This window comes from Tiliqua scincoides, chromosome 2 (assembly GCF_035046505.1).
Source record: "Tiliqua scincoides isolate rTilSci1 chromosome 2, rTilSci1.hap2, whole genome shotgun sequence".
Classification (NCBI taxonomy): Eukaryota; Metazoa; Chordata; class Lepidosauria; order Squamata; family Scincidae; genus Tiliqua; species Tiliqua scincoides.
The window spans coordinates 115620364-115642600 of NC_089822.1; the positions used below are offsets into that span (position 1 = coordinate 115620364).

The following is a 22237-nucleotide window of genomic DNA, read 5'->3' on the forward strand; positions in this document are numbered from 1 at the left end:
GGACTAGGAGCTGCTGACTAGCTTCATTTGTGTCTCTGATACGGGTTCTCAGAACAAAATTTGGGAGGTCAGCAAGGTTGGAAGAACATACAGATAATCATACAGATATAAATAGTAAATAAATAGTAGTAACACTGAGAAATCACAAGCCTGGCTGAGAATGCATGTGGCTGTTGCTTGAATTCCGGAGGGAGGGGATTCAGTTCCTTATCTTTTGTTTTGCCTTGCCGTCTTCCCCATAGCTAATGTTTTAGGAGGTGTAGGGGGACCATGATATGGCTAAATGGTGGTGAGGCTTCCAGATTGCATTACTCCATTGATTCAAGCAGTATGTAAGAATTTAAAACCAAAGGTAGTTTTCTTTTAGCTAGAGCTGCAGTCCTGTGCACTTAGGAGTAAGCACCCCTCACTTTGTAAAATTTAATGTCTGACTAAATATGATTAGGGTTAAACTGCTCAGTTATGTGTAATCCCTACTTAAAAATTTGTGTTCCCAGGCGATCTACATTCTATCTCAAGGAAAGCTGATTCTGATTACCTGTATACCTTTTACTAGCCTGGGCCTAGCTGCCAAAATGCATACAGTGATTTACACTGTCGTAACTCATGCTCCGTCCTAACACTGGCAGTTGTTCCAGGTTCTTTGACTGATGAAAAGCACTTTGGATACTGCATAAGAGTCTGTTGCCAGCCTTGTCACCATCTCCCCCAATTATCCGTTCCCTTGCTCTCCCAAGCCTTGTCCTGCTTCGAATAGATAGGGGTGGAATGCTGTTCTGTGTTAACGACTAGAGGTGAGAGAAAATGCTTTTTTGCAGATAGTACCTTTTGCACTTCCAAAGGTAGAAGTGCAGGCAGCAGTGTTCATGTGTTTTCATTTAAAAATTTACATTATAATTATAAATCATAATAGCTTAAAAAGTGTAATTTTTAAATGAATATTAAATAATGAAATAATAAATAAAAACCAAATAAAATGGGTTTTTTGTTGATTTTGTTTTGTTTGTTTTAAAAATGAGAAGTGCATATATATATATATATATATATATATATATATATATATATATAATGTATGTATGTATGTATGTATGTATGTATGTATGTATGTGTATACACACACACACACACACACATACACCCCTCACCTCCAGAGTGGAGTCTCAGCTCAGCAGAGGCCAAGTATGTCTGTCCCTGGCCTCTGCCAGGATAGCTCAAAACTCTTGACTTCTAGTTCACGAAGAAACTGGAAGTAACATTTTTAATGGCATTGGGTGGTTCAGGGAAGCCCTCCAGGGTTTGATCTCTGATTCAATCTCTGACAGTGCTTTTTTAAAAAAAATTGTTTACATATTAACTATCCCCAATATCAATATAGATTTAGGCATTCTGTTCCTAGCTATCCATATGTAAAAGTAAAACCAAGCTATTGACATCTTTTGAAGTCATAGTGGTACCTGATAAGACTCATAATGATTATGATTTCAACAGTCTGGCAAAGGAGGGGGAATGGCAACATACTGGGGGGGGGGTGTAATCGTAAAAAGGTTAGGAATGCCTGGGCTAGAGTGTTGGAGGAGCAGAAACTGGCACATCTAGGTAAGGAGGTAGCATTTGGCATGCTGCCTTAGGAGATCATGAACAAGCCCTGTTTCTGAACTCCTACCATGAAACCACTATTGCAGAGGATTCATGGACATTCTAGATGGCACACTCAGTTGAGGTGGGGGGGGGTGGCATTGGCCATGCCTGCTGGACTTCACTATCATTTGCTCATTATCTGAGAATCCCCCCTAGAACACATTCAGTACTCCCCTAGGGCTGCACATTGTAAGGGACACTGGGTAGTGGTGACCAAGCTACCTTTCAAGGAGCTTGTCTGCCATTACCGATCTTCTAATTCAGTAAGCCCTGATAAGCTTCCAAGGAATCCTAGAATTCCCTGGAACACAATTTGAAAGCAATGGCTTTGGGAGATATCAGCAATTCTCATGATTATGTGTTTAGGGAGGTATCAAAATATTTTTCTCAAGGTACCCACATTCCTGATACCATACAATAAATTGGTAGGGCCTCTACTAGAGCTTTACAGCCCAATCCTATGTATGTCTACTCAGAAGTAAATCCCATTAGAGCCAATGGGGCTTACTCCCAAGAAAGTGTGTGTATGATTGGGCTGTTAGACAGTAAAAATTCATGCCACAGTAGACTGATTCTACTTTCTGTAGTCACAGACTTGGCACTGTGTAGTGAAGGGCTGACAAGGCTCTGGGGCACCAGATCCCCTCTGCACAGGAACAGCTCATGGACAGTAGCTGGTTGTGTACATGTACAGAAGCACCATTCATTAGTGTGAGGCCTTGGAGACTGGCCAGGTGCTAATAGACAAACTCCCCTGTATTAGATGGGCCAAATCTCCAACTGGCATTAATTGCCAGAGCCCCCTTCATACCGCTTTGCATTTGCTCCAGTCAGAGTTCTGCTTCCTCCTCCCTCTTCCTGCACATCAAGTTGGGGTTGTGGGGATGGAGAATATAAGCCTCTCACTGTACAGGAATATGTGTCAATTGGGGATCCCTTCTTGGAGAACAGCAGTCTTGCAGCTTGGAAAGTAGCAAAATGATGAAGCTGCTTCTCCTCACTCTCTTTGCCTTAGCCCTGTGGTGTCTCCCCAGCTGGGCTGCTAGAAAGAACCCGGAGAGACCCCTCAAGGACTTCAGTTCCCTACAATCTCCTGCCCAAAAGGTGCCAGCCCATTTAGGGAAATCCCGAAAGCAGCCAACGGCAAGTGAGTTTATCCTAGGAAAGGGTGTGACAAAAGGTGAGTCCAAGGGGAAGGTTGGTGTGGGTGGGGGAACCTTCTGAGGGAGTGGCTTTGGAAAGGGATTGGGACAAAGACAAACGCAGTGGGGGTGGGTGGGTAGATGGACATGCAAACTACCACAAAGTAGTGGCTGTATCAAACAGCGCAATCCTATTGAAGTCTTCCGCCAACACAGCAGCCACTGCGCCAGCTTAAAGTGTCACACACGTGCTGTAAAGTATGTTTGTGACTACTCTCATGCAGTCAGAGCTGGCAGAAAGGAGCAAAGGAGTGGCTGCCAGAGGGGGTACGAAAAGCACCAAGTGGCACAGGGACTTAGGGAGGTTGGAATAAAGGCAGAGAGGGGGCATTTGGGGGCAGGGCGGAGCAGATCAGGCCCAGAAGTGGTGTGGGATCGACGGAGGATGTCTCCATCATATCCTATCCTCCATCCAGGGACTGAACGCCCTACACTGGGCTGCTCAGACTTGTGCCAGCAATTTAGCTAGTGCAGATTTGAGTAGCCCCATTGGGCATGCTAGAGTGTTATTTGGGGTAAGGAAACAAATATTCCCTTACCCTGAGGAGACCTCCAGTCTGCTCCTTACCTATGCTGGCTACAGTGTGGGCCACTTGGCCCAGCAGCGCTAGCACCGGGTAAGGATCAGGCTGCCTGATAATATCTCATCATGTTTATTTGGCAAGAAGCCACAGGCGTTTGGCATGATAGATGAATTATCTCCATCACTCTTCCTATCCCACCTTTCTATTATTTTCTAGAGCAGTTGTTCTCAAACTTTGAGGGAGCTTTACTCCCTCAGTAAGTTCTTGTGGGGGAGGGGCTAGGGCAGTGACGCGATGCCCAGGATCACGTCGCTAAGGGGGGCGAGGGGGGTGCTTTCCACTGACTTCGAACAATGTAAGGCTGTAGGAGGTGCGGGGAACCCTGCGCAGCCCTCTGCAGCACTCCCCAACTTGCAATCTGCAATAAAAGTGGGCACAAAGCACTTCTGTTTTCCAGGAGGTGCTTTACCCCCGATTTTACTGAAGATTCCAAGAGTCCTACATTAAATAGGGACTGGTAATTGTTAGTTAGGGTTTGTGCCCATCTTAACTTGAGAGAGTGCCACATGGATTCCAAAATGTCTCTACCTTTCAGTGTGTGTGTGTGTGTGTGTGTATCTGCTATCTCTGCAGGTTTGATTTTTGGTAAGAAAACACTGGTGAAGGAACAGAGTGCTCTCCACAGGGCACAGGCAAGAAAAAATGATGCCATCACTCACAGGAATGTTACTCTGACACAGGCAAGAAAAATACCAAGCTCTCAACACAGACATGAAAGCCGCACACTCTTGAATCCTGCCCACAAAAATGATGGTCAGATAAAAGAAGGGAAACAGTCCAGATTTCGCCATAAAAATGCTAGCTGGGCACTTCCCTCTCATAGAAACACCAGCTGGCCACCAACAGGAAAGGAACATGGCACCCTCTACCAAAATGCCAGCCTCATCCTAAAGTGGAAGGAGCACAGCACACTCAATAGGAACAATACCCGGGCACAGGGAGCAAAGAAGCCTAACTTTCTCCACAGGAATGCCAGTCGGGCTCTGTCAACAAAAGAGCACAGTTTACCTTCCATGAAAACTAATTGGGCACAGTCAAGGCAAAAGCAAAATGTTTTCCAGAGAAATGCAAAACAGGCACAAGCAAATAAGAAGCCTGGTGTCACTCACAGACATGTCAGCCAGGCATTTCCAGGGAAAGGGCATGGCACATTGTACAAGAATATCACCTGGGTTGAGGCCAAGAAGGAACCCACCCTTTCCCAGAAGAATGCCAGTCGGACATTGCCACAGGAAAAGATGAGCCCTTCCCTTGGGAATGCTAGCCAGGCACCGACAAAGAAAAAGCCCAGTTTTCCCCATAGGAATACTAGTTGGGCACTACCAGGGAAGAGATATGGCACCCAGCACAGAAATGCCAGCAGGACAGAAGACTACAAGTGGCACAGACCTTCTCACCAGAATGCCAGCTGGGCACTACCAAGGAAAAACCCTAGTTCTTGCAAAAATCTCAGCCAAGCACTGGCAGGAACTGGGTATGGGACCCTGCATTGGTGCAGTAGCCAGACATGGGCAAAGAATATACCTGGTGTCCCCTTCAGGAATACCACTCAAACAGAGACTGTGAAAGAAAAAAGCTCGTTCCAGAAGAACATACTCTGGGAAGAGGCAGGCATACCAAGATGGCGGCCTGCCCTGCCAAAGGATAAGGATGCACCAGTCCTGTCATCTCTGCCTGCAACATGCCTCCTTTCTGAACATGCTGTTGCTTGTGGCAATGCCCACTTGAAACTAGTACCAAAATTGAATGACCCTGGGCTGAAAACTCTCTATCTGGCAGGTGAGTTCCCCTGAGGCAGGGAAGGGGCCTCGATTCGTCTGTATCACCCCTGGAGGCAGTCTTTTCCGTTTTTCCCCAGTATGCAAACCTTGTTGGCCTCAAGAACAGACTTCTAGCCGCCCCTTTCTGTAATGCCCTATGCACTTGCAGAATTGTCCTATTATGGGCTTTCTTTTGCCTACCTTATTCCAGGGCTTTGTGGTCTAGAGCTGTCATTCTCAAACAGTTTGAATTCTGGAACAGTCCTGACATCCTGTAACATATCTTTTTGCTCCCCATACTGTATGTGTACATTCATTTTGTCCCCTTGAAGACTGCGGTCAAACAGGTTTCACAGGTTATGAAACAGCACAAAAACCCATTTATTGGGGTGACAAGCTGTGATCCTTTTTTCAGAATGTCTTCTGCCTTTGAGGAAAATAGCATGCAGAAAATGCTGCAGCCTCAATCTTAACTGGGAGGAGGGATGTCAACTGCTTCTAGTTTTTAAAAAAACTGTAGAATTCTAATGTTTTATCTCCTGTGTCAAATATAGTCTACCCCTCCTGGAAAGGTAGGAAACCTTACCTAGTGGCAAAAAAAAAAAAAAATTGTCTTTGGCTCACTTCTGGTGACCCTGCAAATAATGGTTTTGAGAATTGGGAACATGCAGTGGGCTCATGTGCTCCTTCCTTCTCCTTCCTCTCTTGTATGCTTCCCTTACTTTCCTTGTTTTCTCTAACCATACACTGTCATGATGTCCCAGTTGAGCAAACCAGTTCTTTGGGCACTGTGCTGACAGTCCCCTTTAAAGAAATGGGAGAAGAAGAGGGCGGTCCTCAGATTTTATAAGAGGCAGGCACCACTTCTAGTTCCTATGGAGCCTTTTTGTACTGCTGTTAGTGCTGTGAAAGGCTCCATCAGAGCTTTTTTGCGCCACTAGAAGTGGCATCTGCCTCCTCCAAAATCAGAGGAGGCAGACACAGCTATCCAGCTGTTAGGAGGGCCACCCTCTTCCCTTCCCCTTTCTTTAAAGGGCCATTCTGAAAACTGCTCTTTCACTCCACTTCCAGCAGCACGAAAAAGCTACAGTGGAGCCTGGGCCACCACCTTTCTCCCCCTCCTTTTTTTAAAAAGAGGAAAGGAGGCAGCGCAGAAGTAATTGCAGTGACATCACCACAATTGCTTCCGAGTTGGGGGGGGAGCAGATGGGGCAGTCCCTGGCACAAAAAGCCCCAGGACTACTACTGTGGAGAAGGGATGGTGCACACCAAGCTCAAGGGAAGGGAAGGGGATGGTGGTTCCAGATTGCCTCTCCCTCCCACTTGGTGCTTTGTAAGCACTGGATGAGTGGGAAGAAGCAATCTGGAGCTGGCAGGTCCCCCTTTCTTCCTCCAGCAGTACTGAAGGGAAAAGGGGGCTGCTACAATCACCTTCCAACTTGCTGTCAGCAAGCAAGAAGAGAATTAGAGTGCCCTATAGGGTGGTAGGCAGGCTGGGAGCCCATCAGTTCGCCACCCCTCCAACTTGCCACTCCACGCAACAGTTTCATGTTGTTTCTTGGACAGACTTCCCTTGGTTTGGTGGTTAACACTGACCATCATTTGCCTGTTTTGGACATATTTAAAGGAATCCAGGAAATGGAGAAAAGTATCAGTGGTTTTGAGGATCAGAATATTATTCTGAACCAGGCTTTCACATTGCTATTACGGTACAAGACTCAAACAGGGATTTCAACTAATTCTGCCCTCTTTCCTGTAACTTCAGGGGAGCGTACCCTTCAGCCTATGTGTTACTTTCTCTCTTATATGTTTCCCAGAGAATGAGATCACGAGTGTCCCAGTTGGGATTTTCTTGGGGTTGCCCAATCTTGAACGGCTAGATCTCAGCAAAAACAAACTGCATTCCACAGGCCTGCACCCAGAAGCTTTCAAGGTGAGTGGAGAGGCAAGACTATTTTACTAGTTTAAAAAAGAGCCAGGCAACAGTACATTCCCATTGGTGCCAAGGAAGTTTTTCACAGGTTAAGTAGCAGCTGGATTGAGGTCTGTCATAGATTAGGACTAGGGTTGAGGTATTCAATCTGTGGGAGGCGTGGCTAGCCCCCAGGGGGTCCTGAGGCATCTTGAGGCAAGAGGTGGCCACAGCTGCTCAGCTCAGCTCAGCTCAGCTGCACATGCTGCCTCCCTACTTGCTGCTTTTCTGCAGCTGTGAATGAGGTGGGTGGGGCAGTGTGAAACATGGTGGGGGGAGGTGGTGGAGCCTCCCCCCCAAACCAAGAGAAGGCTGGCTGCGCAGCAGCGGAGGTGCTGCACTTTCCTCTGCTTGGGAAGGAGGGAGCCCAGCCTGCTCTTAGTGGTGGTGGGGGGTGTCCAAATGCCACCGCCTGCATTCCTCCATCTCGCCTGGGGAGAATAGGGGTGGCATCTGCATGTTGGGGTGCATGTGTGTGAGCAGGCCCCCATCTACTTTGGGGGTGAGTTGTAATCTTACTCTGTGTGGCTGCAATCCTATTCACACTTTTCTGGGAGTAAGCCCCATTGACTCAAATGGGACTTACTTCTGAGTAGATCTACATAGGCTTGGGGTCTGTGTCAGCTTAACCAAGGATCTTCACCTTTCTCTTTTTCCTCCCCCTTCAAAAAAGAAAAGAAAAGCCGCTCTTGGTCAGTCAAGCTTTGTCTCCAAAAATTGATTAAAAAATAAAAATACCCATTCATTTTCAGCCATCCCCCTTTTTCCTCCTGCCTCCTTTTGGAGGAGGGGAGGTACTTCCCATGTTGGCTGCTACTATAAGACAAAAGGCACAATCCTAGCTAGGTCTACTCAGAAGTAAGTCTTACTGTGTTCAATGGGACTTACTCCCAGGAAAGTGAGGTTAGGAATGCAGCCAAACAGTCTCCAGGTCTCAGTTTCACATCAGTTTGCAATTAGCAGATACACACAGCCTTCCCCTGCCCCAGCAAATTCATCACCTCTCCCCCCCCCTTTCCAAAACCCTCTAGGTGTGCTGTTAAACTCAGGGCACAATCCTAACCAAGTATACTCAGAAGTAAGTCCTATTTTGTTCAATAGGGCTTACTTTCAGGCAAGTGTGGTTGGGATTGCAGTCTCAGAGTGCTGGCAGCTGTTTTTTTGTTTCTAGTGTATAATTATAACACCTTCATCCCCATTTTGGGGGTAACTGAGATGAGATGATGTAATGGAGAGCCATGGCCAATGGCCACAAGGATCAGGGGAGCCACGGGCCAGAAAAGAACCACTGGACGAGGGTTAACCCCCCATCTCACTGATACAGGCCTGATCTGGCCTCTGTTCCCTAAAAGAAGAAAAACTAAGGGCCCAATCCTATCTAGCTTTCCAGCACTGATGCAGCCATACCAATGGGGTGTGTGCTACATCCTGTGGTGGGGGGACAGTCACAGAGGCTTCCTCAAAGTAAGCAAACATTTGTTCCCTTAATTCACTGCAATTGCAGCTGCCTTGATGCTGGAAAGTTGGATAGGATTGAGCTCTAACTTTCAGACTTGTATTAAATGTCAGAGAATCTACCAGTGAATGCTTCCACTTACTAGCTTTAGTAGCAGACTGTGCGTATTCTCTGATACTTCAAAACTGGCTAATTAAAGCCAATGAGAATTTTCCATTGACTGGACAGGGACTAGAATACAGCAGAAATTTCAGCAGGAACCCACTGAAGTCGTTTTAGACACAATTTATAGTAAACCCCTATGCATAAGATGCTGGAATCAGGTGAATAGATTATACCTAGAGCGGTACTGTCTGTTATATCTTTCCTTGTCATGTTATCAGAGATCTGGGATGGAACTTGCAAAATATGAGTTGACTAAGCCTCTGGTTCAGACCAATGGGCCACCTAGTCTGCTAGTTCCATGTACGCTGATGAGCAACAACTCTCTAAAATCAAAGGTGGGGGAAGAGATTTTCTTATAATTACTGCCTAAGAGATACTTATAAATGCCAATGTCCCCCCACCCCAGATCCTTCTAACATGCAAAGCAGGTGTTGTGTCACTAAGCTATACAGGCGTGTCCCAGTATATGCAGGGGTTGCATTCCAGAGCCTTCCAATGGATACCAAAAACTGCGAATGCCAGAGACCCACTTGAAACTCATTAAGAAAGAAGGAAAAAAGCCCCCAGTAACTTCCCCGGTCATCATGCAGCAGTTTTGTCACATTTGCAGGGCTGCAGAACTCTCTTTTGCTTCTTCCAGCCTTTCTACAATGCATTCTACAGTGAACCTGGGCAGATACAAGGGCCTCCATGCGACCTGGAAGAGGTTGGAAGAAACCAAAGAGAGTGCCTGCGGCCCTGCAAACACAACGAAACCACCGCACAACAACCCAGCAAGTTACTGGGGACTTTTTTCTTTCTTTTGGATTCAGCCTCTGTGTGCCAGTGCACCTTTGTGTGCTGGTGCAGCTTGCTTGTGAGGAGGCGCAAACGTGCTTCACAGCACATTTGCAACCCTCCTGGGTCTCCGCAAGGGACTTGCACGGGCCCACGTTCTTCTCTGGATTGCTGAGTAAGGTAAATATCATTGTCAAACACCTCTGCATGTTTCAAATGGGTTCCTGGTATCTGTGGTAACTGAAACAGCAGATACCCGATCCATCGATACTGGGGCCCACCTGTTCTCTTGTCCATCTGGCAGGACAATAATATCAGAACTATTTCTTAATTATTACCGAAGCCAATCAATCTTCCCTCTAAGCTGCATGGGCATGCAGCTGTAACTGGAGCCTCACATAGCTTCTGTCACGGTGTTCCAGAGCTGCCCCCACACATAAAAATTACAAAGAATACTGAAGCTGACATCCAGCTCCTTTAGATTTCTGCTCTTATTCCCAAACCTTCTTCCCATACAGAATCTCACCAAGCTGAAGCGTCTGAATCTGGATGGAAACCAGCTCACTACAATCCCAGACTTACCCTCTTCATTACAAGAGCTAAAGTTGAATGACAATAATTTAGAAGCACTGCAGAAGCACAGCTTCCAAGGTGGGAATTCTCTCACTTATTAAAAGGGCTCCTTCTTGGGATTGGGGGGGGGGGGGAGGAAACTCTACAATTCTGTTGAGGTTCCTTGCAAATCTTATGTATTTTATTATTTTTACATTAAAGATTTAGTGCCCAATCCTAGCCAACTTTCCAGCACCGGTGTTGCAATAATGCAGCCCCAAGGTAAGGGAATAAATGTTCCCTTACCTTGAAGAGGCCTCTGTGACTATCCCTCCAGCACCTCAACTTTCCAGTGCTGGTGCAGCCATGCCAGTGGGCAGTGGCGTCACTAGGATTCACATCACCCAGTGCAGGAGGCCTGCGTGTCACCCCATACAGTGGGCGGGGCAACACCCCAGGTGGTGGGCGAGGTGATGTACCATCGCCCTGCCCCCACTGGTTTTTTGGCTGTACCTTTTGATAGAACACAGATATTTCAATGCGGTTTGTTTCATTGCATTCAGCATGAACTTACGCATTGATTGATATATAACATGATGGTATTATTCCTCCAAACTCTGATTTTAGTGATTTTGAAAACTTGTAGAGTCACACACACACACCTCGTGTCAACTTACTAACACCTTATTCCAGCAGTTCTCAAACTTTTAGCACCGGGACCCACTTTTTAGAATGACAGTCTATCCAGGACCCATTGGAAGTGATGTCATGGTGGAAGTGACATCATCAGGCAAATTAAAATAGATAAGTATAAATAATTAAATTAAAATAAAATAAAATAAATAATTAAATAAGGGGGAGCCAGTCCTGTTCCACCAAGTGAATTTTCTCTGCAGTCTGCCTGCAATAACACCCCCCCCCCCAAAAAAAAATTCCCCTTACTGGTTGAAGCCTCTTTTTTTGTCCTTTTTTGTTCTTTTTTTGTCCTTTTTGTCCAGAGGGGGGAGGCTGCCTTCTGGAGCATTTGTTGTGATCCAGTTCCATCAGATCGGGAGCATTCTGGTGTCCTCACATTCCCCTTTGCCTGGCCTGATCACAAGCCAAGGTGCATCTGCTTACTCATGTGTAAACACAACCTTGAGGCTGTTTTGCTTTCCATAGGGCTCAATACTTTCGCAGCTGGGAGGGAGGGACCTCCTTCTTGGGTTTTCTTGGGGGGCTGCATTCATTGGATCAGGACCTATCTGACTTTGTTGGATTCCTCTTGGCCTGCCCTTTCGGATGGACTAAGGCAAGTTTGTCTACTCGCGAGTAAATGCAGCCACGTGGCTTCATTTCACTTTCCATAGGGCTCAATACACTCACAGCTGGGTGGGAGGGATCTCCTTCTTGGGTGTTTTTTGGAGGCTGCTTTAAACGTGCAATACGGCTCAGTTTCACTTTCCATAGGGCTCCGTGCATTTTTTTCTTTCAGGTTTTTTGGCCATAACTTTTGAAAGAAAGGAGCTATTTCACTCTGGTTTTTTGCATTGCATTCCGCTGGAAATTCCACATCCAATGGTATATGGCATGATGGGGGTTGCTCCTAAAACCGCAATTTTAGTGCATCATCCCCCCAGTACGTGTCACCCAGTTCAGCCTGCACCCCCCGCTCCTCTCTAGTGATGCCACTGCCAGTGGGGCATGTACTCTACCACATGATGTAGTACATGCCCTACTGGCATGGCTGCACCAGCACTGGAACCAGCACCAGGTCTACCAGTCTTCCCAATGCAGAGCTCAGGTCTACCCGCCTGCCCAGCATTGGCAGCTAGATACAGTAATATGGAAAGCCAAACACACTCCTAAGTCTCTCTAAAATCTTTCAAATATAGAAAATAATTGCAGGAGATTAGTATCATCATCGAGGCTCACACTAGAATGGAAACTGTCCTGTGCGGACCAAAACTTGCTTCTGCAGCAGCTGCAGTCCGGTCAGTTTCCTCCAAGAAGTGACACTGTTAAGGAATGTATGCATTCCTGGACCTGGTGTGAATGCCTTGTGGCTATAGTCGCTGCCCTGTGCCCATGGTAATGCCCCCAGCATCCCACGTGGACAGTGAGTCTGGGTGAGATTGGAAAATTTAAGATCCCAAGAAATTTCTGGGCCCCCTCCTTCGGCTCCTGGGCCCCCTTTCTGACCCTGGGTCCGGGTACAAATTACCCCCTTTACCCCCCTCTCCTAGGCCCTGCTGAAGACCATATTTCCTGGTTACACAATGCTTTTTTCTCACCAGTAGTAATAACAGCTGCTCATGGGGGACAATAGAGAAATTCAGGGGCTTAGTATAGCTGAGATTTGGCAGTACTGTGTAGATGTAGGAGCAAAAATAGGGGTCCATGCTCTGTCAAATTGTGTGAAAAATGTTTTAGTTTCTAGAATTTATTTTAAATGCCATGCAAATGCTTCTTGCACTTAGGAAAAAAGGAATAAACTGTCCAATGTTATTATCTCTACATTGCATATGGAGGCAGGGGGGAGGGACATGAGGGTGAGAGCTATTATACCTAGAGAGAGATGTTGCAGGGAGTCAGTAGTGTTTTGCAACTACCCTTGTAGTTATCTGATCTTCCCATATTGCAAGCTGAGCCTATCTGGTTTATGACAACCCTTGTAATGTAATGTAATATAGTCCACTGCTAACATCCTTGTAATGGAGATTGGGTGGAACCAGGAGAATTCAGTGGCTGGCCAGTCAATCCACTGGCCAAGGATCCACACCCAACCTCTGAATCCTCAGTAACTCTGGCAGTGGTACACTCAGGGTCCACTGAAGGCACCCACTTGGTTCTGTTCTGTGTCACCCATGTTATCTTCTGGGGCGCCCTCAGCTGGATAGTATCAGATCACATGTCAGCACTCAAAAAGTTATGGATTTCAGAGCATTCCAATTTTCAAAATCGTCCAGTATGTCATGAGACACCAGACAGGGGGTTTATTTATTTATACAGGTATTTATATACCGCCTTTCTTTGGTCATCAGATTTCTCCTCAGACTTTTAATCCAAGGCGGTTTACATAGGCAGGCTGTTCTAAACCCCTGTAGGGATTTTTACAGTTGAATAGTTCTAGTCTTTCATAGAACTCCTAGCTGGATTCCTTCCTGGTCTGGTCTCTCTCTGGCCCTTCACCTCCCACACTCCACTTGGCGGCAACTCCTCTCTGCCACCGAGGGTCAGCTCATCAGTATATCAGCATGTCGTCAGTTCTCGAGTACTTCCGGTTGTTTCGAACTGGCAGCCTCAGATCTTCAGGCATACAAGGCGACAGCTCTACCAACTGAGCCAGACCTCCTGCCTAATGTGATCCACTGTTGCTATTCCCACACTGAAGAGTGAAATGGGGACTTAACAACCACTCTGAATTGTGTTCTCCACATTTCATATGAGGGAGCTAAAACTGCTACATAGTGGCTTAAAACAATCCCCTAATAAAGGCATTAGGAACTGTCACTCAGTCTTTATTGGTGAAATCCAACACCATCGATGCAGACCTGGTCAGCAGCAGTCTTGCATAGCAGACACATGTTATCAAGATGCAGAGCAGAGAGTTGAACAATCTCATAATTTAATACACATTTCAAGCAAGTGAATTTGTTTTGCTAATGGCATCCATGTGTCTCCTCTCCCCTGAAATAATCATATATTCATGCTTAAAACAATGAAGTGAAAGAGACACATCATACCAAAATACCTCCTGTGCGCTGTTTCTTTGCCTGCAGACACATTATGCTCTACCCACTCCTCCAGCATAAAGTCTTAAGCAAACTGAAAGCCAGGGAGTATGTGTTGTTACTGTAGCTTTATTTTGGGGGGAGGTCTTAGTTGGATATGTGGGTTGGTTTCAGCAGCTTGTTAGCAGCTGTTAAATGGTGTGTAAACAGAAAGCTGTATTACACAGAAGCCTAATGTGAGTAAGTTCTGCTCTGAGTGCTCTTAAAAGAGGTCTTTTGATTCTATCATCTGTGGTAGTAGTGTGAAGTCTAGTGGCAACTGGAAGGAAATGTGAAAACTGCTAATGTGCATACAGGCATGCAATTTTCAAAATTTGGATTTGTCTTTATTGCTGTGTCACAAACTGGAAACATTTTGACAGTTGGGTTGCTAATTTTTTCTTTTTTCTGTTATTTGTCTTGTGCCTTTTTCTTCAGCCTGACAGGCAGAAATTCAGCAAGTGAAGCTTTCCCCCTTTGCTAAATTTGTGGCAGGCGCACAGGACATTAAGGGAACAAAAGACTGTTGAGGACACAAAAAGCTGGCAACCCTTTTTGATCAGTGTTGTTTGTCAAACATGCCAGTGTTGTTTCCTAAAACATTTTTTTAAATTCTGTTTTCCATCTAATCTTGGGCCTTGAATGAACTGGTCCTACTGCAGCTCTGGAAGGAGTTATGTTTCTTCTCTGCCCTTCCTCTCCACAGGCCTCTTTAAGCTGCTCACACTGGAGCTTGAGGGGAACCAACTGCATGATGGAAACGTGTTCCCTACTACTTTCAAGCCCCTGAGCAAACTTATCTACCTGCGACTGGATCAGAATAACTTTCGGGCTGTCCCTCCAGGTTTGCCTGCATCCCTGCAGGTGAGTAGGGGCTGTTACTGAAAACCTAGTTAGTGGGCTTGCCAACTTCCTGGCCTGAGCCAGGAGCAGAACTGGGCAGCTAAAGCGTGCACATTCATCTATGAAGTATTAGAGTGTATGCAGGAAATTATGCTCCTCCTTCAACAGTTCTTTAAAAGCTCTGGTCTGTCTCCAGTTTCATTTAACTTGCTGTGAAATTGTATTTTATTTTAGTGGTGTAGACAGGTGTTGGATCTGTGTGCCACATGAGTTCCAAATCTGTTGTAGGTAGTTGCCATTGATGGATTTGTTTGTGGTTGCTAGTCATGACAGCTTCCTGCTACTTCCAGGCTCTGAGGCAGAATGCTGCTGAGAAGCCTACAAGTTCCGCTTCTGGGATGGACTTCCAGAGGGAGAGGTATCTGGTTGGTGCCTGTGGGAAACAGAATACTGGACTACATGGATCTATATGGAACACTGCACTGATGGTCTGATCCATCAGGGCCCTTCACAGCATAAGACTTGCTAAATGGAATCAAAGTAGAAGTGGCTGGGATTCAGCCAATAACTGATTTTCCACCCCTTGCAGGAGCTGCACCTGGATTCCAATCATATTGAGGAGGTGTCTGAGAGTGTCTTTAACAAAACTCTGAACCTCACTGTGTTGGTTCTGAGCAACAACAAACTCCAGGAGGATCGCATTGCTCCTCGTGCCTGGATAGACCTTCCGTGAGTAACTCTTAGCACAGCCATTTTCAACCACTGTGCCTTGGCACACTGGTGTGCCGTGAGTGGTCCACAGGTGTGCCACAGGAATTTGGGGGAAAGGTCATTTATTAATAGGGCCAATGGGAGATGTGAGCCCCCACTGGCAGCATGGTGTGCCTTGTCAATTGACAAAAACCTGGTGGAGGGCCGTGACCATTTTAGTGCCTTATCAGTGTGCCATGAGATGAAAAAGGTTGAAAATCACTGTCTTAGCATTTTCAGAGCTAGGGAGGAAATGTAGGATTTCTGCCACCTAATTAGAGTTGCCAACTCTGTGTTGCAAGTGTGTGTGTGTGTGTGTGTGTGTGTGCACGTGCGCGCGTGTGTCCATCCATTTATTGTTGGCCTTCAAGAGGTGTATGACAAGCAGAAAGTGGAAGTTAGTTTCTCTTTTTCAGAATGCTATGATGGGAAGACTTCACCTGTTTGGAATTCCAGCCTGACCCTCAATTGTTAAACGCATTGTTCTTCAGCCTGTGGGTCATGACTGCAATGGGGTTGCAAAGCCTCTTTTTGGGGAAGAAGGGCGGTTGCAGCAATCTTTGCAGGAAAGGACTTTGATCCAGTAATGGTACTGCCTTATCAAAATTAGGTGGTCCAGGGTCCCAGGAGGGGGGTGGGATCGGTGGTGGGCCCCCAGCCTCATATTTTATTTATTCATTTATTGGGGTCATGGCACAAAAAGACAACCAGTTTCGTCTTTAACCCAGTGATGCACCTGAGGGGGCAAGGGAGGCAAATGCCCCAGGCGACATGTCCTTGGAGGCAGCACTGCCATCAGCCTCATGCATTCCCCCCCCCCCCGCCCTGCTGACAGTTTTTAATCTTTTTTTTTTTTAAAGAGAAAGAAGCCAGCAGCTCCACAGGCTTCTTTCCCTTTAAAAAACAAACAAAAAAAAAGCTTCTGATGAAGGAGGGGGCAACCAAGAATCATACCTGGAGTGGCTGTGAGTTGCAGCCACTCCGGGTGTGATTCCACACCATTCTGGGCCACCCTCCCTTCCTCCTTCTTAGGAGAGCTGCTCCTGACACACTGCTGCTCTGGGCCACATCCTTTGTCCTGTAAAAGGCGGGTGGCCCAGAATGGTGTGGAATTGCAGCCAGAGTGGCTGCAATTTGCAATCATTCCGGGTACAATTCCGCACCACTCCTGATCACGTCTTCCATCTCCTTGGAGGAGAGAAAATCTGCAGCCCAGAGCAACAGTGCACTGGGAGTGGCAGCCTGGCACAACTCAGCACTGCTCTCAGAACCGCGTCTTTTGTCTCCTCCAAGTAGGTGAAAGATGTAGTCCAGAGCAGCACCACTCCAGGAGTCTTCCAGTACAATTATGCGCTGCTCTGGGCTGCATCTTTCCTTGGTAGAGAGGAAGGGGGCAGCCCAAAGCGGTGCAGAATCGTGCCAGGAGAGGCTTCAACTCCCAGCGTGGTTCTGGAAGCAATTGCGGTCACATTATTACATCACCACAATTACTTCCGGGTATGGGGATGGGAGTGGCAAAGTGAGAGGCAGCCCTGGGTGGTAAAAAAGTTCAGGATAGCATCTGTTTTAACTAGAAGGCAACTGGTTAAAAGCACAGGAGCTCTCTCCACCTCAAGGGCTTAGGATTTGTGGATCCCAATTCAAATGGGAAAATTGAAAGTTTCATGTGTGAGACTGAAATTGCTCTAGAGTCTCAAGTGCAGAAAAGAGGCATTTGGAATGCATGCAAGCATTCAGCAGTAAGTTTTCCATCTGCATTGTGAATCAATTGGCACAAGAGCATGAAAGCACCCCTGAATCGTGCTTTTCTGGGAAGGAAAGGTTGGCATTCCTACTGCTGGGATGCACCTCCTCCTGGGAGGCAGGATTGGAACCTCAAACCGGATACTCCTCCCTTGGTGGGGTGTCCCTTCTGGTCCCTAGTTCCGGGCCTGCCTTCCAGGAGATTGGACAGACCTCAGTTGTGCTCACACACAACCTCTTAAAATAAAAAATTAATTAAAAGACAGGACAAGAAGACAGAGAATGGGGAGGTAGGAGACGCACCCTCCCCCCACCACGACTGGGCTCCGCGCTGCAGCCCGAGCACCTGCCTGCACCCAAGCAGAGGCAACCCAGCCCCTGCCCTGCCAGTGCCAGGGGAGCAGAGCACCCAGAGAGATGGCTCTCCTGATGCGAGGAGAGGTGGCGTGGGCGGCTCCAGACCCTCAGGAGCCGACAGAGGAGCAGTGTGGCAGCAGCGCCTTCCTCCACCTAGCCACTAGCAGCCAGCAGCCAGGCCACTGCAACCATGTAGGGGGCGCCATCTTGGGCTCTCCACAGCAGCGACCCGAGCAGCTGCAGCAGCAGGGAGGCAGCCTGAGGGCATAGCGTGGCTCCTCTACTGCCATGCCCCGCCAGCGGGCAGCACCAGCAAGCATCCCCCCAGCATGTGGCAGGGCTCCCCCCACCATGCACTGCCAGCCGACCAGCCCTGTCGGAGGTGGGTGACCAGCCCAGCAAGCGCTGCCGCCACCCCACCCCCCCACAGTGGGTACTGAGTTGTTTTAAAATCCACTGAAGTTCAGAACATGACAGCCTTTTCACGCTAAAGGAAAAGTGCTCAGTGACCTTGTTTCTAGTGGAGAAAATGTTAAGATACCAGTAGTCTCTCCAGTGTGAGGAACATATAGGGCTGCCAGCTGACCAGAAAAATATCTGGTCTGCTCTGCTCTTATACTTTCAAAAGCTCACATGTGCAGAAATCAGCAGGTGGTTCTTTTCACATCACCTGCCAATATCTAGAAATGCTGCTGCAGCTGCTAAAGGCACAGGTACAGGGTTGTCCAGTTCCACACTGGGCAACCCAAACAACAGGGCAATCTCCCTTCTGCAAAAATGTTCACAGATATGGAGGGATGTGGAGGTTGCATGTGTTACATTACAAATATAAACCAGTCTCAAGGAAGGTTACCAAGTTTGTCTGGGCTGGCTTCTATGCCTTTAATAGCAGTTTGACACACAGAGATTAAGGGTGCAATCCTGAAAATGAGTTGAGCCGTAAAGCACGTTTGCACCTCCTCAGGAATAAGTCACATTGGCGCACTGAGGTGTGCCGACACACAGAAGGCGGCTTCCTCTGTGAAGCTTGCATCGGCCCGGCTGGGCCAAGGGAGGCAGAAGAGAGGCGTTCCTGGGCAGGGGGAGGGCAAGCAGTGGGCACCACTAGGGGGTACAGCTCAGGAGGTGGCGCAAGTCCAAGGAGACCCATAGGGGAAAGGCCACCTTACCCATTGGTAAGGGGAAAAGTAAAGGGTAAGGGGAAAAGATAGGGGCCTTGGGCCCCTATCCTGTGCTGGATACAGCACAAGCCTCTTGGCTTGCCTGTTCCAGCACAGGGTAGGATTGTGCCCTAAACCAGCAAAGCTGCTTCCTCTATTTGTCTGCCTGCCAGGAAATGCTTCACTGCTTAATTTCTATGTGTAAAGTTGCTGGTCATAGAAGCAGAACCAGAAAACACAGATAAAAAACTTAATTTCAAGTCTCCTTAATTTTTCATGGCTGCCAACCAAGGGATTCTGGGAAGAGCAATCCTATGAATGGACTACGTACCAGTAGTTGATGCCAGTTGCAGAAGGTCCTTAAGAAATTTGTAATATGGAGCACCTTCTCTGACCAGCAACCTGTCATGAGTTCAACCCCACCAGTTCCTAATCTGGTCTCAGGACTGTGCTAAAATGGGATTGGTTTAAGGCAGTGCTTCTCAAGCTATGGGTCAGAACCAACTAGGTGGGTTGCAAGTCAATTTTAGGTGGGTCCCCATTCATTTCAATATTTTATTTTTAATATCTAAAATTTGATGCTATCATGGTCTGTTTCTGCATTAGGGAAAATGTTACAGGCCTGTACTTTTAACAAGCTACTACGTATATTCTTTAAACAATGATAGTAAATGGGACTTACTCCTGGATAAGTGCAGGTAGGATTGCAGCCTAGAATGTTCCTGCACAACGACGGCACTTGTGGTTATGACGTCGCTTCCGGTTATGACATCACTTCCGGTGGGCCCTGACAGATTCTCATTCTCAAAAGTGGGTCCCAGTGCTAAATGTGTGAGAACATTTGGTATAAGGAATGCCAAATTTCCTCAAAAAAAAAAATGCCCTTATACAAACTACAAATGGGCATGTATTTCCTTCACATAATTGTGGGGGAGACCTGTGTAATGCATTGGAAATCCCAACCCCCATTCCCAGGGAGATCGGAGTGGCTTCAAGCTGCTCCAGTTTCCCTGGACTTGTGCCACCTCAGGAGGTGTTGCAAGTCTGAGGAGGCCCATTGAGGCAAGGGCGTTTACCCAGGGGTAAGGGGAAAAGTTTCCCCTTGCCTCTGGCTGAGCCGCCTTGGGCCCCTATGCTGTGCTGGATACAGCGCAAGCCTCTTGGCTTGCCTGTTCCAGCACAGGGTAGGATTGCGCCCTAAGTCATCCTAGGAATGTGATGGAGTTTCGGGAACTGGCTGCTATGCCTTTTCCATGAGAGCCATGAACTGGTAGTAACTCTAGTTAGGAATTCTGATCATCTTTTCCCCTTCTCCCAGGAAGTTGGAGGCCTTGGATCTTTCCCACAATCACTTGGTGCATGTGCCCTCATTCCTGCCACGGCACTTGAAACAGCTGATCCTGCATCACAACCATATCGAGCGTATTCCTGGTTATGTCTTCGCCCACATGAAGCCAGGCCTGGAGTTCCTGCATCTGTCACACAATGCACTACAGGATGATGGCATCCATGCGGTCTCCTTCTTGGGGCTCTACTATTCACTCGCTGAGCTGCTCCTGGACAACAACCAACTTCAGTCCATTCCCCGTGGCATCCTGAACTTAAAGGGGTTACAGGTCCTACGGCTGAGCCACAACCGCATCAGGTGAAGACAGTTCACCATGCTTCTTGTCTTCTCTGGGTGAGGGATGAGGGTAACTCTGTTGTAGAGTGCACATATTGCCTTTTATGTTCTGCATCTTATCCCTGATGCTTCTACTCAATGGACCTGAAGAGATCCACTGTTGGAGTATTGGGTTATGATACCCAACTTCTTGGGTGTGAAGTGCTGTACTCATACTAGTCCAGCTGTGTGCAACCTGGACAAATACATCTCAGCGATAATGCTGTTGTTGCCCCAAAGACCTCCATTCACCTTGTCTGGGAAAGGGTCCAAATCTCTAGGCCTTCCTCATACAAAATAACAGGCCTTCCTCATACAAAATCTCTAGGCCTTCCTCATACAAAAATTGCTAAATATCCTCTCACAGTGGATGGGGGCAGGGACAGGTGCTAGCCAGGCCTAAAGCCTGGCTCAGATAGGACTATAATTCCCTTGAGTGGAATTACTCACTTCTGAGCAAAGCAGGGATAGGAATGAGATAGGGCTCATTATGGCCCACAGCTGTTAGTCTCATCTGAGCTAACAGACTGACAGCTCACTAGGTTGTCTGAGGCAAGTCAATGGTTGGTTGGCAACCTTCAGTCTCGAAAGACTATGGTATAAGCCTACAACACCCGATATTCCAAGGCGGTCTCCCATCCAAGTACTAACCAGGCCTGACCTTGCTTAGCTTCTGAGATCAGACGGGATTGGGCATGTGCAGGGTAACAGTTGCTGCAAGTCATTCAGCATCTGTAACATGAGAATACTGATGCTGACCTACTTTATAGAATTAATAGATGAAGTGCTTTAAGTGCTCAGGAAGTTCTATAAATGTTCTTTTTTCCCCTCTCCCTGGCAGGCATGTCCCCCTGAACTCTGTCTGTGACACACGGGTGGCTGAGGACTCAAATATAGTGGCCATGCACCTGGAGAATAATTTGATTGATCGTCGCCGCATCCCACCCACAGCCTTCTCCTGCATCAAAGCATATCATAGCGTGGTACTGCGACCACAGCAGAATGAAGACCACTATTAAGACACCTCTCCTTGCCTGCCATTCCCAACATCTGCCAAGTGGCTACAAGCTGTGGGACCAGACATTGTCCTACCCTAGAGGTTCTTGCTCTTCAATGTAGCACAGTGCTGTAGGGATGAGATTCCCTCCTCTCTCCCTTTCATGGTTCCCCTTTCCTTGAGCTGTAGAACTTGGGGGTAGCCTGTTAAAGTGTAGATTGCCTTGTAATGAGAATGTACTGGAAATATATGATGTTTTAGTCATATGTGTTTGTTTACAAAGGTTCAATACGAGCATGGTAGGGAGAAGCCAGTGCCCATAGTATCAGTTTATCAAGCAGTATCAATTCCCACTAAAGCTCATGTCATTTGTGTGTCATCCCATCCAGCTACAAATCTCAGATTTCTGCCTTCTTTGCAGGCCACATTCCAGACTATGTGATTAGCTCATACTCAACCAGGCAAGCTAAGGGGTCAGCAAGCTTGGACACTGACACTTTACATTTACCTATCAGAGGACCCCCTCCCCCCCCCCCCCGGCCAAACCAAAACTTAAACCCTCTGTACCAGAGACAGTGGCTCCAGTGACAAATGCACCATCTGGAGTAGGCATAGAGTGCCACAGGAGAACCAGTGCTAGGCAGGTGGGTGGTGCTGGCACTGGATGGTGCGGGGCGAGGTAACAACCAGCATCAAAGATCATTAGTAAGCACCTTTAGCTAGCAAACTATGCAAAAGGTTCATTTAATATGTCCAAAGAGAAGGCTTGCAGTTCTAAAGGTACAGGAGCACTGTGCTCTGTTGCATCTAGTAATGCTGGTAGTACTCTTCAGATCATGAGAAAGAGGATTTTTCTGCTTCCCTGT

At 47.2% G+C, this 22237-nt stretch overlaps 1 protein-coding gene across 1 annotated transcript; it reads left to right on the plus strand.

Annotated features, from left to right (window-relative positions):
* Positions 1–4662: 4662 nt before the first annotated feature.
* On the plus strand, positions 4663–21393 carry LOC136638672 (extracellular matrix protein 2-like). Its single transcript, XM_066612706.1, has 7 exons — positions 4663–5203; positions 7002–7117; positions 10073–10205; positions 14565–14722; positions 15291–15430; positions 20030–20356; positions 21216–21393. The coding sequence occupies exons 1-7, from the start codon at positions 4663–4665 to the stop codon at positions 21391–21393; spliced, it is 1593 nt and encodes a 530-aa protein (XP_066468803.1).
* The last annotated feature ends 844 nt before the right edge of the window (positions 21394–22237 follow it).

Bases quoted from the DNA above. Each gene is read 5' to 3' on its own strand.
- LOC136638672 (XM_066612706.1), top strand. From the start codon at position 4,663: ATGAGCCCTTCCCTTGGGAATGCTAGCCAGGCACCGACAAAGAAAAAG. The intron at 10,206-14,564 runs GTGGGAATTCTC...TCCTCTCCACAG, and splicing joins GCAGAAGCACAGCTTCCAAG to GCCTCTTTAAGCTGCTCACA. The intron at 20,357-21,215 runs GTGAAGACAGTT...TCTCCCTGGCAG, and splicing joins CTGAGCCACAACCGCATCAG to GCATGTCCCCCTGAACTCTG.